Here is a 15,656-nt window from a genome sequence, read left to right as displayed (position 1 = left end):
TCCTCCATCTCACTAGACCCTCGGTCCCCTACTATTTCCAGAAGATTATTTATGTCCTCCTTAGTGAAGACAGAACCAAAGTAGTTATTCAATTGGAATGCCATGTCCTTGTTCCCCATGATCAATTCACCTGTTTCTGACTGTAAGGGACCTACATTTGTCTTAACCAATCTTTTTCTTTTCACATATCTATAAAAGTTTTTACAGTCAGTTTTTATGTTCCCTGCCAGCTTTCTCTCATAACCTCATTTCCCTTTCCTAATTATGCCCTTTGTCCTCCTCTGCTGGACTCTGAATTTCTCCCAGTCCTCAGGTGTGCCGCTTTTTCTGCCTAATTTGTATGTTTCTTTTTTGGAATTGATACTATCCCTAATTTCCCTTGTCAGTCATGAGTGCACTACCTTCCCTGGTTTATTCTTTTGCCAAACTGGGATGTGAACCTGTAATTTTATAAACCCCAATGAGGTCACCATCCTACATAATTTCCTATTTTCCAGTTAAAGTAAACACAGCCAGAAACAAATTCTATCTCCCGTCTCACTGCACAACTTTGAGCTAAAAGTTGTGACTTAACAGTCATTCTGTATCCCTAAATTTGACAACCTTCACTATCTATGACTGTATAATCTTTCATGTCATCTGCAAACCTACTAATTAGGTCACCTACATTCTAATCCAAGTCATTTATATCTTAACAGCAAAGGTCCCAGCAGCAATTCCTGAATTACATCACTTATTACAGACTTACACCCAGGGAAAAAAAAGTCATCCAACACTATCCCCTGCTTCCTGTCACCAAAAGATCTCGTTTTGCAAGACACCTCAAATCCTATAACAAACAGGATGGACAAAAGGAACCTATTAATATACAGGAAGTTTATGAGGTATATTTTAATTTCCAGAAACTATTTGATTGAAGTGCCACATACAAGATTGTTGCAACCAAGTGCATGTGGTTCGAGTGATATACTGTACTGGCAAGGTTAGAAGATTGGGCAGCTAACAGCCAAAATAAATAGGTAACAGACTGACAATCAGTAACTAGTGGGATGCCAGAGGGATCAGTTCTGGAGCCTCAACAATCCACAATTTGCATTCATGGCTTAAGGAACTTAGTGCACTGCACCCACATTTGCTGATGAAAGAAAGAGAGGCAGGTTCAGCAAGATGTGAAGACACAAAGAACTTGAAGGTTAAGTGAATGGGAAGAAGCTAGCTTGTAATGAAGCATGTGGGAAAATATGAAGTTATCCATTTTGTAAGGGTGGAAAACAAACTGCACAAATGGAGTGCAAGACAAAAACACATGGTGCTACTGAAAGTTTCTAGGGGTCCTAGTGTACAAAATACAAAAGATTGCTAGTAGGAAGGTACGCAAATAAAAAAGGAAGATTTGCCTTTATTGTAAGAAGAATAGAGAATTAAAGTAGGAACATTTTAATGTAAGCAGGAACAGGAGGGGAGGAGAGGATGGCAACGCGACGCAGTGCGCGCGGCCACTCCGAAATGATATTGGAATTTTTAAGTAGATACCGTGCACAATCCTGATTTGATGGAGACAGGCGTGAGAAGCACAGAGGAACATCTGAAGAAACTTCTGAAATGCCTGCTTCGCTGCCGCTGCTACTGTGCGATGGAGAATCTCCAGAGCGGAAGGCCTCAAATCCTCGGCTTTGCCTAATGCCTGTTGCCGGGGCCAAAGTGCTCGGCAGAGATGGTGCTCGGTGTCGGAGGTTCGAAGTTTTCGGACAGACTCAGGAGTCGGCTGTGGTCGGGTGCTTCCAGGGTGCTGCATCGGCAAGTTTGCGGCGCTGGAGGTTCATGGCAGGGAGAATTTCTCCCTTCTATTTCTGTGTGAGATGATGGGACTTTCGAGAGACTTTGAGACTTTTTTTTTTACTGTGCTCATGGTCTGTTATTTATCAAATTACGGTATTGCTTTGCACTGTTGTAACTATATGTTATAATTATGTGGTTTCTGTCAGTTTGTCTTGGTTTGTCTTGTGCTTCTGTGATATCATACTGGAGGAACATTGTATCATTTCTTAATGCATGCATTACTAAATGACAATAAAAGAGGACTGCGTGTCCTCATAATCTAAACTAATGCAAATATACAGTACACTCTTGAGGCTTTTCCTGGTATACTCCAGAGTTTTGCTCTGCATATTTCACTAAGTATATGCTGCATTGGAAGACATGCAGAGACAGCTCACTTTCACAGTCAGAGAATCATACAGTATGGAAACAGGCTCCTCAGCCCAACCCACCCATGCCAACCAGTAGGCAGCCTCCCCTATTAATCCCAAGCATTAGGTCCATAGCGTTCTATGCCCAAGAAATTCAAGTGCTCATTTACACACTTAAATGCTACCAGAGACCCATATTCAACCATTCTCTAAAATAGTGCATTTAGGTACGTACCTAGCACTCTCTGGGGAGGAGTTCTTCTTACTGCTCTACTCTCTATATACACAAGACTGTGCAGCTAGGCATGGCTCAAATACCATCTATAAATTTGCTGACGATACAACCATTGTTGGTAGAATCTCAGGTGGTGACGTGAGGGCATACAGGAGTGAGATATGCCAACTAGTGGAGTGGTGCTGCAGCAACAACCTGGCACTCAACGTCAGTAAGGCGAAGGAGCTGATTGTGGAATTTAGGAAGGGTAAGACGATGGAACACATACCATACTGTATAATCCTCATAGAGGGATCAGAAGTGGAGATAGTGAGCAGCTTCAAGTTCCTGGGTGTCAAAATCTCAAAGGATCTAACCTGGTCCCAACACATCGATGTAATTATAAAGAAGGCAAGACAGCAGCTATACTTTTTGTTTATATAAAGAGTTTGAAGAGATTTGGCATGACAACAAATACACTGAAAAACTTCTTTCGATCTTTCGGAGACAGGCTGCATCACTGTCTGGTATGGAGGGGCTAATGCACAGGACCAAAAGAAGCTGCAGAAGGTTGTAGATCTAGTCAGCTCCATCTTGGGTACTAACCTACAAAGTACCCAGAACGTCTTCAGAGAGCAGCGTCTCAGAAAGGCAGCATCTATTATTAAGGAACTCCAGCACCCAGGGAATGCCCTTTTCTCACTGGTACCATCAGGTAGGAGGTACAGAAGCCTGAAGGCACAAACTCAGCGATTCAGGAACAGTTTCTTCCCTTCTGTTATCTGATTCCTAAATGGACATTGAACCGCTAGACACGAGGAAATCTGCAGATGATGGAATTTCAAGCAACACACATAGAAGTTGCTGGTGAACGCAGCAGGCCAGGCAGCATCTCTAGGAAGAGGTACAGTCGACGTTTTGGGCCGAGACCCTTCATCAGGACGAACTGAAAGAAGAGCTAGTAAGAGATTTGAAAGTGGGAGGGGGAGGGGGAGATGCAAAATGATAGGAGAAGCCAGGAGGGGGAGGGATGGAGCCAAGAGCTGGACAGTTGATTGGCAAAAGGGATATGAGGGGATAATGGGACAGGAGGAACCGCTAGACACTACCTCACTTTTTTCAATATACAGTGTTTGTTTTTTGCATGCTTTTTAATCTATTCAATATATGTATATTGTAACTGATTTACTTATTTATTTATTTTCTCTTCTATAGTATGCATTGCATTGAACTGCTGCTGCTAAGTTAACAAATTTCACGTCACACGCCAGTGATAATAAACTGGTGCTGATTCTAAATCTCTTCTCCTTTACCCTAAATCAATGCCCTATAATTTTTATTCACTTCTAATACCGTATATTGAAATTACTACCTCTTCCATGTCTCTTCTTCATGCACCATAGTTCAGGTGTCATACAACTGTTACTCTCTGCTTCCATATGAGTAAATCACCAGTACTGAGCAAAATTTATATGAGATGATCTCTTTGTGGGGACTGAGAATTATATAGTCATAGAATCTTATAGAATGCAGAGCTTATGCAGTCACATCAGCTACTGAAATCCTCCTTAACTCTCTAAATTTCCAACTCATCTTGTTGGTGTAGTCTTGTAAGCTACATTGACTCATCTACAGGTTGACCTTCACTAATCTGGCACCACTGGGACCTGAGGAGTGCCAGATTAGTGAAGATGCTGAATTACAGAAGGATCACATTAAGCATAATCAGTGCCGGATTATCAAAGGAACTGGATTACTGGTAGTCGATTTAGTGAAGGTCGACTGTATTCCTAAAATGTCCCCACACTCCCAGCCAAGTTAATCATTGAATTATCAGTTATCACTAAATTTTTCACAAAACTAAAAAATAAATCAAAACATTTCCTTCCAACTAAATTTAATCGGTTGGACTAAATCCCTGAAAATCTAAGGGAACTGGAAAGTATCTCTAAATGGGTATAAAAGTAATAGCTGTTAAATAAATTCAATTTGTCTCAAAACTACAATGTTGACTTGAATAGACTTTGATCAAATACAATTTAGGAAATTTACATGATAATTGCAACAACAATGAAACTAACATGCATCAGAATTAATATAACAAATAAAATAAATGTTTAAAACTCATCCCTGGAGCAACATCAAGCAATTATTCAAAGTAGCCACATAATTTGGGAATTCTATCTGCTAATGATCTGTTATCTTATACAAAATTCAGTCACTTTGAATCTATCTAAACCATGTTTCTCAACTTTGAGGACAGAGAAAGCTCTTATTTATTCTGTAAAATGACACTCCAAAAGAAAAAAAAGTCTATCAACTTAAATTCAAGTGAAACGCCATGTATGCAATTATCTTATCAACCAAACTAGAAGAACACCAATCTTATCCAAACATTAACCTCACTTGGATTTTCAGTTCTATTGACCTTTACTTCCAATGTCTAAAATTCACATGATTAGCTGAGGTTGCTTCCTGATAGCTGCTCTCTATAGAAAATGAATTGATCTGGTAACTTTCAAGCTAGCCCTAAAACACGATAACAATGTTCAGCTCTGCAACAAAAGATGTTCAATAGGGAACTGGAAGCAAAGTATTTTATTTGGTATAGTGAAGGTAAGAAAATTTGCTACGATGCTCAGTGATTTAGCATGAGAAGACAACTCATATTTTGCAAACTGTGCACAATAGGTGACATTGGCTATTAAATGTACTGGATACATCAACATCTAAAAGTTTTGTTTTTAAAGCACCAGAGAAGCATCAAGATGCAGTCGAAGAAGTTCAAGGCAGCTGGTAAGATGACACAGGAAAGTTATCCAGGCTTTGACATTTGTGAGTATTCCAGGCTTAAATCACGCCAAATAAAAGGAGTTTGAAATACAGCATGAGAGACGGGTAACATTTCAGGTCAATATTTGTTTAACATTAGTTCTCCACATGCCACTGAGCTTTTCCAACACTTTAATTTTAGATTTCCAACATCTGTCATTTCCTGTGCTCCAATATCACAACACTTTTGCTGGAAATGAAATTTCTTGGTAGCTTAGTAGTGTTAAGGTCAAGGTGCTTGATAAGTCTTTAGACTTAGATGAGGCCAGAAAATAGTCCATGCACTTCAAGGAGAAAACAAGTGACTACATGAAGTTTGAAATTTATTCAGAAAGTATTCAAGAGACTGAACATTTTGAAATGATAACTACATCATAAAAAAAACCCCACCTTAATTTGTATCATCAGCAACATGATATTTGGTCCCCAAAGCCAAACATTTAATATAGATTGAGAACAAGTGTGGAACTGAAGAACACTTACGTGCCAACTTTTTAAATAATTCCCTGTCATACTTAAACAATTTTTACACAGGTACATGAATAGAAAAGGGCCAACACAGGCAAATAGGGCTAACTTAGAGACATATGCTGTGACCACTGTATTCGGTGCAGCTGTACACCTGCTCGTTAATGCAAACATCTAATCAGCCAATCATGTGGAAGCAACTCAATGCATAAAAGTATGCAGACATGGTAAAGTTGTTGTTGTTCAGCCCAAACATTAGAATGGGGAAGAAATTTGAGTTAAATTACTTTGACGGTGGAATGATTATTGGTGCCAGACAGGGTGATTTGAGTATGTCAGACACTGCTGACCTCCTCAGATTTTCAGCACAACACTCTCCAGCACTTAGAAACTAGTGAGAAAAACAAAAACATATAGTGAGCGGCAGTTCTCCAAGTGAAAGTACCTTGTTAACGAGAGAGATCAGTGGAGAATGGGCAGACTGGTTCAAGCCTACACGTAGGTGACAATAACTCAAATAACCATGCGTTACAATAGTGGTAGGCAGAAGAGCATCTCTGAACACACATGTTGAACCTTGAAGTGGATGGGCTACAGTACCAGAAGACCTCCTATACCTAATAAGGTGGCCACTGAATGTTTATCAAATTGACTTGAAAACAAGTAAAATTTCTAGGTTGCTGAATATTCAATGGAGGCACAGACACTGATCTTGTAGAGCCAATGCTTCACAGCTCTACAGCCCAGGCTCAATTCTAACTTCTGTTCCATCTGTATGGAGTTTATGCATGGTTCCTGTTGATTGTGTGGATTTTTTCAGTGCTCCAATTTCCTCCTGCATCCCAAAGCTGATAAGCTCATTGGCCAGACTCTGGGGACTGTTGACAGGAATGTAAGGAGAATAAGATATGGGATTAGTGTTGGATTGGTGCAAATAGAATGGACTCTGGTCTGAAGGGCCTGTTTCAGTGCTGTGCTTCCCTTACTGTGGTGATGAGGATGTAGAATGGCTTTAAGTGGAATATCCGAGTACAGGAACAAGAATGCCTTTGCACAATTATATAGGGTCCAGGTGAAACACATCTTTGTTTTGTGCCCTGCCTAAAAAAGGATCACACCATAGCAATAGAGAGAATGCAGAAGAGAGAGTAAAGACGCAGAAGAGAGAGTAAAGGCACAGAATGGAACCAAGCCTTTTGGTACCATAACTATCATTAACATCAATCTGACAACTAACATCAATCCTTCTATTTTCCCTACATTACCATCCACTCCTTCCAGATTCTACCATACACCAACACATTATAGAGTTTACAACAACCAATTAACCTTCCAACCCATGTATCTTTGGGATGTGGCTGAAACTGGAGCACATGGATGAAATGGATGCTGTCACAAGGAGGACGTGCAAACTCCACGTCTGTCACACAGGGACTGAGCTGTCTAGACTTCCATTTTAACATCAATCTCATCTCTAGTCTATGGAATCAGTGCATTCCTCTAATCGTCTCTCAAACATTCCCAACTTTAAAATCAGATCAGGCAGCATCATATGGACAGTTGACAATTCAGTTTGAGACTCCTCCAGTCCAGATGAAGGGCCCTGATCTGAAAAGCCAGCTGTTCATTTTCCTCATAGACGCTGCCTTGACGCCGAGTTCCTCCAGCAGAGTGTATGCTGCTCCAAATTCAAACACCTGCAATATACTGTGTCCCTCATTTTAACCATCCTGCTTTCCACTGTGTTTAAACTTGGGAATTACAGCAACAAATCTTCCTCGAAACTTAATCCAAGTTGCATCCTACCCTGATTTCCCTTTGGATAATTTTCTGTCCTTGGGAAGATTGCAAAGCCTCGCTCCTCAGCAGAGCTTTGGTTTACTGTTCCTTCACCAGAGTGCTGACGCAGAGCTCGGGTCCAACGTATTAATGCTGTTTCGCTCCCCAAAGACTCTCTCTGCCCAACTCTCTCTGTCCCCAGCACCTGCTGTTCTATGGCGGGTTCCTTGCCGTCCCACGTCTCCGATCGTGGCTCCCCGTCAATCGCCATAAAAGCTCAAAGCCACCCTCCAACCACAACTTCCCACTCCCTCCCCACGGAGTCCAGAAATCCAGGCCCAGGCACAGACAGGCCCGGAGGGTTCCCGGGCCGATATGGGAGGGGGCCCAGAAGCCCCAAGGCCCTCGCCTCCCCCGACCCGGGACTCGGTACTCACGGTGTCGGCACCGCTGGGCTGCGGGCCGGCGCTCTGGCCGCCCATTACCCCTCTGAGGAAATTCATGGCCGCCAACTGTCACACACGGCTCGCGATCGCAGAGGGGCCGCGGGGAGGGAGGCGGAGCCGTCGTCGGCCCCGCTGCGCCTGCGCGGCGACGTGGCAACACACGTGGCCACTCAGATGTCGCGTCAGCTACTTAAAGGTCCGCATCACCCGCTGCATTTCCTCATTAATGACTGGGCTAGCGCAATTAAAGGTGTGGTGTGCATACACTGCTAGGTTCATTAAAAGTGATTGTTTTAATATGCTGGAGCATTCACAGAAGTAGTAAAGCAGGCAGAATTTGCGCATCAAAACCATTCCCGCATTATGTTATCGTTTTCCCTCAATGTATTGATGTAATGAAGTGATTTATATGGATGGCATGCAAAAAAAAGTTTTTCCACTGTTACAAGATACATGTGACGCTAATAAACCAATTTGACTGATGAAAAATCACTTAACCACAATGTTAAGTAAGGCTGAAAAACTTGCAGCAGCATCACTGACAAGTCGTAGAACATAAGTCAGATGTATTATCACTGACTTATGTGAGAATAAATGTGTTCTTTTGCAGCAGCAGAGTAACGTAAAGACAAGATTATCATGAATTACAAAAATAAATAAATAGTATAAACGTTACACTGGAGAGCTTTTTTCGAAAATGTTGCTTCCTCAGATTTTTTTTTGTTTATGATAGACCGCTTGAAGCTGAACACAAATATAATTTCAGACTACTTGTATCACGTGGGAAGAAATTAACTTCTATTGAATATTGTAGCGTGCATTCGGTCCATGATGACAGACGAGAAAAGCTCGTTTGACTCAACAGCCGTTTTTATTGCGACAAACGGGCGCTATGACCCGGGAGAGAATGCACTCAGTCACTTACAGACGGGGCAGGTGATGATCACACACCCCGGTTACAGTCAGGTGGCCCACAAACACGCCTGCGAATAACTGTATGACTCAAGGCAAAATGTAACAAATGAATTTGAATATCCCTCCCATAATCCCACAAAAACATTTTTAAACAAAACAATAAATAGCGCTGGCCGTTAGGAGTGCCGGGCTGAGCTATCGACCACGAACCCTCACCTCCCCGGAGCGCTACTGTATAATGTGTTTGAGGCTTCCCACTTAAGTGTCCAATAATAACCAGACAGCATTGGTGGATTCCAGTTGCCCTGATACCGTTTCTCCATGTCTGCAATGTCCTGGTGAAACCTTTCACCATGCTCGTCACTGACAGTGCCGAGATTTGTAGGGAAAAAGTCTAAAAAGGATTGAAGAAAATGAATCTAGGGTGATATGTTCAGTTCGTGGGTTTGTATATTTGAAACATGTTGTCAACCAGCTGCACGCGGTTGTCAAGTAAATTTTCAGCACCCTTGAATGCCTTCCATGCGATTTTCTCCAGTCTCACTAAACATTCTTTGAATTGTTTGTTATTGATGATCTGCTTAATCTGTGGACCAACAAAAGTGCCTTCCTTACTCTTGGCATCAGTTATTCTGTGAACCAGCTGCCTCAAATATCAAAATCCTTCACGAACATTTTTGTGGCAGGTGACAGCAGATTCCATCTTTGTTGTCTGGAACCCAGTAATTCTGCTTTCGCCCTTGACAAATCCAAGTCTCTGACCAGGTCATTTCACTCAGATTCTGTTATCAGATGAGGCTCACTCGAATAAAGAAATAATATGTCTCAGTATCGGTGTCATTTTCCATTCCTTCCTGGCTCGTGAATCATTGCATCTTCATCTGCCTCCTGTAGTCTCCATTATCGCTACTGGAAGACTATCATCATGTGGCACAGGTCTCATGACTGAAGGGTGATCAGGGTATTCAATGGATTTCTTGTTCTTAGCAGAGGAACAAGACACACAGAAGTAGCAGTCTGCCATATGATTCTTCCACTATTGTCATATTATGTATCGGGACAGCAAATGGTATTAACTTCCAAGTACCTCAGAGCTGAGCTCTAAGATCAACTACGCATTTTACACAGCAAATGTGAGGAGCCCGAGCTTTATCTTGGTCCCCAATTTCACACCCAAAGAGCTCATAGGCTTTCTTAATAAGTGTGTCATAATGGGGTGTTGATGACAGACCCAAATGCAAGACACAGACACTGAAGTACAAGGAACAGGACTTGACTAGAATAGGGACATGACAGGATACAGGCAAGGAGCAGGGACAAGAATGCAGAGTTGGACTAGGGAAAGCCAGACCAGGACTAGGAACCATGGACTAGGAGACAAGGCTCAGACTCTGAGCCCGAGACTGGATAAGGCCTTGGGCTTGGACCCCAGAACCAGGCAAGGACATGACATAGCTTGAGGCTTGGGTCTTAGGCTTGGGTCAGGATCCCCGAGGCCTGGGCTCTTGGAGCTTGGCTCGGGATCCCCGAGGCTTGGGGTCTTTGTCTTGAAATGCAGAGGCTGATAACTCAGACACTGGAGCTGAGAGACAGACTGGGAACTGAACATCAACATAGAGCCGAGACTTATCTTTCAACAAGCCAGGACCCATCTTTAACCAACACAAACATGAGACAGGACAGAACATAGACATAGAGCCGGGACTTATCCTACAACAAGCCAGGACTCAACTCCATCTCCACACCAAGGTGGGACAGGTCTCTCTGTCAGGTAACAGCAGAATAGCCAGACTTACCCAACAGAAGCAAGGATAAGACAAATCCCCCACAGGGCAACAGCAAAACAGCCTGGCTTACCCCACAGAGGCAAGGACAAGAAGAGACAAACACTAAAGAATGATAGATAGTTCCATCTCTGCTCCAGGGAAGCTCCAATTCTCAGTTCAGGCAGCAACATCAGCTGGCTACAGAAACAGCCAGATCCCTACCTAGCTTGGAGTGCCTGGCAGCCACTCAGCTGGCCTAGGAAACAGCCAAATCCATACCACAAAGACTACTCCAACAAGTGGTAACAAGACTCCATGAACCAGTGGTCCTACAACCAGGTCTAGAGATCACAAATGGTTTTACTAGCCTTCCATCAGCAGGTTGCTCCAAGGGAGACTGACATGACAAACCAGCAGCCAACACTCAATCCCAAGGCTACTTATATTGCAAGCCCAAAGATGGGAATCAGGTACCCATGATTAACTCAAACAAGGGACAGCTGGAAGACCCGGAGTCCTGAGTCCACGGACCGGACTGTGAACCGGAATGCAGACTTCACAACCGGACCATGACAAAGAGGAGTCATGCTCCGTCTTTAGGTTTAAGCATATACTCGCCACAAAGTTTTGTGGCTGTTGCAACATTGATGAGGCATTTTGCTATCACAAATACTCCTGAAAATACAAGTTACTTTATGATGATGAGTACACATAATATGCCCGTATAGCAAGTGCATCAATGTGGTCACAAACTGATACAATATATGAACGCAACGCATAGAACAGTGTGTGCATGAGGCTATATAGCTTTCTAAAACCTCTCCTGCCTAAGCATGCCCAGGCATGCCTGAACAAGGTAGCAAACTTTTCAATTCATATTATGGACAACATTTTAATTAACTTGAATTATTAATTGAAATAATAAATATAGGCGATTTCAAAACATGGTGCCTGAGAAGGAAATTTGGATGCTGCTGTCTTATAGCGCCCTTTCTAAATTAGCTCATTGGTGGGGAGGGCTTTTGCTATAATGGACTGGTCTGTGTCCACCACCTTCTGTAGATTTTTCCATTCTTGGGCCGTGATACAACCAGCTGGATACTTTCCACTGAGCATCTAAAGAAGTTTGTCGAAGTGACACACTGAATCTACGCAAACTTCTATGAAAGTAGAGGCACTGCTGTGCCCTCTTTATGATGGTGCTTACTGCTGGTCCCTGGACAGATGCTGTGTTATGATAACATATCTATCATGGTCCGGTCCGTGAAGTCCGCATTCCAGTTCACAGTCTGGTCCGTTCATCTGTATTCCAGGTTTTCTGGTTTTCCATTGTTCTGTTGGGTGCTCTAATTAAGGCACATGTTTCTCATTTGGGTAGACACATAAATACCTCTGGAGACGAGGGCTTGGCTTCTGGATTATTCCTATCGAAGTCTCTGTCTGAATCTCTTCTTGGCTCCTTCCTCCTGAAGTCTTGCCTGCAACCTTTGCCTGCACTGCTGTCAAATTCAATTGTTGGAGCAAGACTGGAGCCTTGCTGTGTCTAGATGAGGAACTATCTATTGTTGTTTGGAACTGTCTCTGTCCATGCCTTTGCTAGGTAGGTCTGGCTGTTTGCTGTTACCTTGTGTTGGAAACTGTCTCTCTATATTTTGTGTATGAGTCCCTGCCCTATGTCCTATTTCCAAGGAGGAGTCCTGGCTCTGCGTCCCTGCTCTCCCCCGACGGCCGAGGCTCTGCGTCCCTGCTCTCCCCCGACGGCCGAGGCTCTGCGTCCCTGCTCTCCCCCGACGGCCGAGGCTCACCCAGCCTAGTGCTGGGGTTTCCTTGTCCTGTCCAGGAGCCCACGTCCTGTTCTGTAGCCATGTCTTGTCCTTGCCTAGTTCTGGGGTCTGAGCCCGAGTCAAGACCCAGGTTCTGGGTCCTTATCTAGTCTCTGGCTTGGAGTCCAAATCCAAGCCTTGTCATATCCTCTCCTTGAGGAACCTAAGCCACGTCCAGTCCTGTAGCCATGTCATGTCCTTGCCTAGTTCTGGGGTCTGAGCCCGAGTCAAGACCTATGTTCTGGGTCCATGTCCAGTCTCTGGCTCAAAGTCCAAGCCCAGGTTTCTAGTTCCCAGTTCCTTGTCCTGATCCTGCTTTCCTAGTCAATGTCCTAGCCCAAGTCTGTTCTTGTCCCAGCTCTCTAGTCAAGTCCTGTTCCTAGTACTTCAGTGTCTGTGTCTTGTATTTGGGTCTGCCCCATACGATAGTATCAAGGATGATTATTATCAAAGTACACATAACAGTGGTGTTACAAAGTTTGAGCCCTGCAGAATTTTCTCAATTTCTGCATAAATATGACCTAAAATGTGGTCAGATCTTCACAAGTCCTAAAACAAGATAAAGATAACCTAATTATATAAATGACTTGAAAACATGTTCATTAATTTATTGAGAAAAATGATCTAATATTAATGTGAACCTCTGGGGTAATGCCTTTTACAAAAGCTATTTGCAGTTAGGTGTTCCAGTCAATGAGATGAGATTGGAGGTATGGTTTGTAGAGGTGCCCTGCCCTATAAAAAAGACACACAAAGTCAAGTTACTGATAGAGCCTGCTCTTAAGAAAGATCTGTTTATATGCACCATGCCTCGTTCAAAACAACTTTCAGAGGACCTCGGAAGAGGAATTGTAGAGATGCATGAAGCTGGAAAAGGCTACAAAAATATTTCTAAATACCCGAGTGTGCAACAGTCCACAGTAAGAGAAATTGTCTACAAATGGAGGAAATTCAGTACTGTTACTACTCTCCCTTGGAGTGGGCATCCTGCAAAGATCACACCTAGACCATAATGTGCAGTACTGAAGGAGGTGAAAAAGAACCCAAGGGTAACCACAAAAGACCTTCAGAAATCTGCAGAACTTGCTAAAGTCTCTGTTCATGTGTCCACAAAAGAAAAACACTCATCAAGAATGGTGTTCATGGAAGAACACCACAGGAAACCACTGCTTTCCAAAAAAAAACAATGCTACATGTCTCAAGTTTGCAAAAGAACACCTGGAAGTTCTACAATGCTTTGGGGTCAATGTTCTGTGGACAGATGAGACAAAAGTTGAACATTTTGACAGAAATGCACATTGCTATGTTTGGAGAAAAAAGGGCACTGCACATCAACACCAAAACCTTATCCCTACTGTGAAGATGGTGGAAGGAGCATCATGGTTTGGTGCTGCCTTGCTGCCTCAGGGCCTGGACGGCTTGCAGTTGTTGAGGGAACAATGAATTCAAAATTGTATCAAGACACTTTACAGGAGAATGTCAGGGTAGTGGTCTGTCACCTGAAGCTTGATAGAATACAACAAGACAATGATCCAAAAGACGAGTAAATCAACAACAGAATGGTTTTAAAAGAAGAAAATTTGCTCTTCCTCCATCTTGGGTTTTCGTGCATGCTGGTCCAGCTGCCTGGTGTGCACACACAATGCCTGGGAGATTGTGGTGCAAAGCTGTTTTTACTGGCTATAAACGGGGTCTTTGAAACCGAAGGGAGCATACAGCTCTACTGAAGATTGAGGGTGTTTACTCCTGTGATGAAACTGAATTTTACCAGGGCAAAAGATGTGCTTATGTGAACAAGGCAAAGAACAATACTGTCACTCCTGGTGGTAAACCAAATAAAACTCATGTTATTTGGGGTAAAGTGACTCGTTCTCATGGTAACAGTGGCATGATCCATGCTAAATTCAAAAGTAACCTGCCTGCAAAAGCTATCGGGCACAGGATTCAGGTGATGCTGTACCCATCAAGAATTTAAAACAAAGCTGTACATAAATTGAAAATAAATAGCCAAGTGGTTTAAATTGTCTGGTTTTTAAACAAAAAAAAAATAAATAAATTCATGTTTTGGAATGGTGGAGTTGAAGTCCTGACCTTAATGCTTGTTACGTGTCCACAATTTTGTTTTCCTGGGAGTCCATAGTTTCATTTACTGTGGGTGTCACGTGTCCCCAGTTTTGTTTTACTTTGAGTCCACAGTTTCATTTCTGTGAGTGTTATCTTCTGACGTACGCCAATGGTATAAAAGAAATGTGGGCATAGTGCTGAGAAGGAGTCGGAGGAAAGAGAGTGAAGATCGCAGGCTTTGAGCTATCTGAGAACAGCTCACGATTGAGCAGGGTAAAGTCTAATGCTTACACAAACCCAAAGGATTGGGTTAATCAGTGGCACACTGTGCATTGTGGAGACAAGTCTGCCCATGGGTGTGGATTTTGTGACAGTCACTTTGTGAAATTGCTCTTCAAGGACTTTGGAACAGTATTCCTTGGCTGGGATCTTCGGTAACCATTTCTTCATTCGCTAGCTGTGGAATCTTTGGAACTCATCGTGATCACCTCGTCGCTGCACTGTGAATCCACAAGTCTCTCCTCTCACCTATTTTGTGAATTACTGGGACTCTCTGAACTGCTAGTTTACGACTGTGCTTGAGTAGATTTATTAAGAATGGGTTCTAAGTTTGACTGCAAGGGAGCTATAGACGCATAACACCATTAACTTCTATTTAAGAAAGTAGTTTATTTAATTTTCTATATTTTTGAGTAGATGTAGATAAATATAATGGTTTCAATATTAAAACCCAATTCAATTTGTCATCTCGCTGCTGGTACGTTACAAAATTATTACAATCCTATAGAAATGTTGTGGAAGGACCTGAAGCAAACAATTCATGCAAGGAAGCATACCAACATCCCAGAGTTGAAGTAGTTTTGTAAAGAGGAATGGGCTAAAATTCCTCCAAGTCAATGTGCAGAACTGATCAGCAGTTACCAGGAATGTTTGATTGAAGTTATTGCTGTACAAGGGGATCACACCTGTTACTGAAAGCAAAGGTTCACATACTTTTTTCCAACAAATTCATGTAACATTGGATCATTTTTCTCAATAATTGAATGAACAAGTATCATGGGTTTTTTGTTATTTATTTAATTGGGTTCTCTTCATCGAGTTTTAGGACATACTTGTAGATCTGATCAGATTTTAGGTCATATTTATGCAGAAATAAAGAA

General features: G+C 42.5%; 1 protein-coding gene and 1 pseudogene across 5 annotated transcripts in view; one reads left to right on the top strand and one right to left on the bottom strand.

The window, feature by feature from the left end:
• The window catches only part of uso1 (USO1 vesicle transport factor), a 141,650-nt gene extending 133,580 nt beyond the window's left edge, over positions 1 to 8,070 (bottom strand). For all 5 annotated transcript variants that reach the window (XM_063046950.1, XM_063046949.1, XM_063046952.1 and 2 more), the window contains exon 1: positions 7,920 to 8,070. In XM_063046950.1, coding sequence (XP_062903020.1) covers positions 7,920 to 7,985 — 66 coding nt within the window. In that variant the 5' untranslated portion in view covers positions 7,986 to 8,070. The remainder of the gene's footprint in view (positions 1 to 7,919) is intronic.
• A 6,004-nt stretch (positions 8,071 to 14,074) lies between these two features.
• LOC134344967 (large ribosomal subunit protein eL33-like) lies at positions 14,075 to 14,438 on the top strand (annotated as a pseudogene).
• Positions 14,439 to 15,656: the final 1,218 nt, after the last annotated feature.

Source organism: Mobula hypostoma, chromosome 4 (assembly GCF_963921235.1).
Source record: "Mobula hypostoma chromosome 4, sMobHyp1.1, whole genome shotgun sequence".
In the NCBI taxonomy this organism is placed as follows: domain Eukaryota; kingdom Metazoa; phylum Chordata; class Chondrichthyes; order Myliobatiformes; family Myliobatidae; genus Mobula; species Mobula hypostoma.
This window is presented reverse-complemented; position numbering and strand designations above follow the sequence as displayed.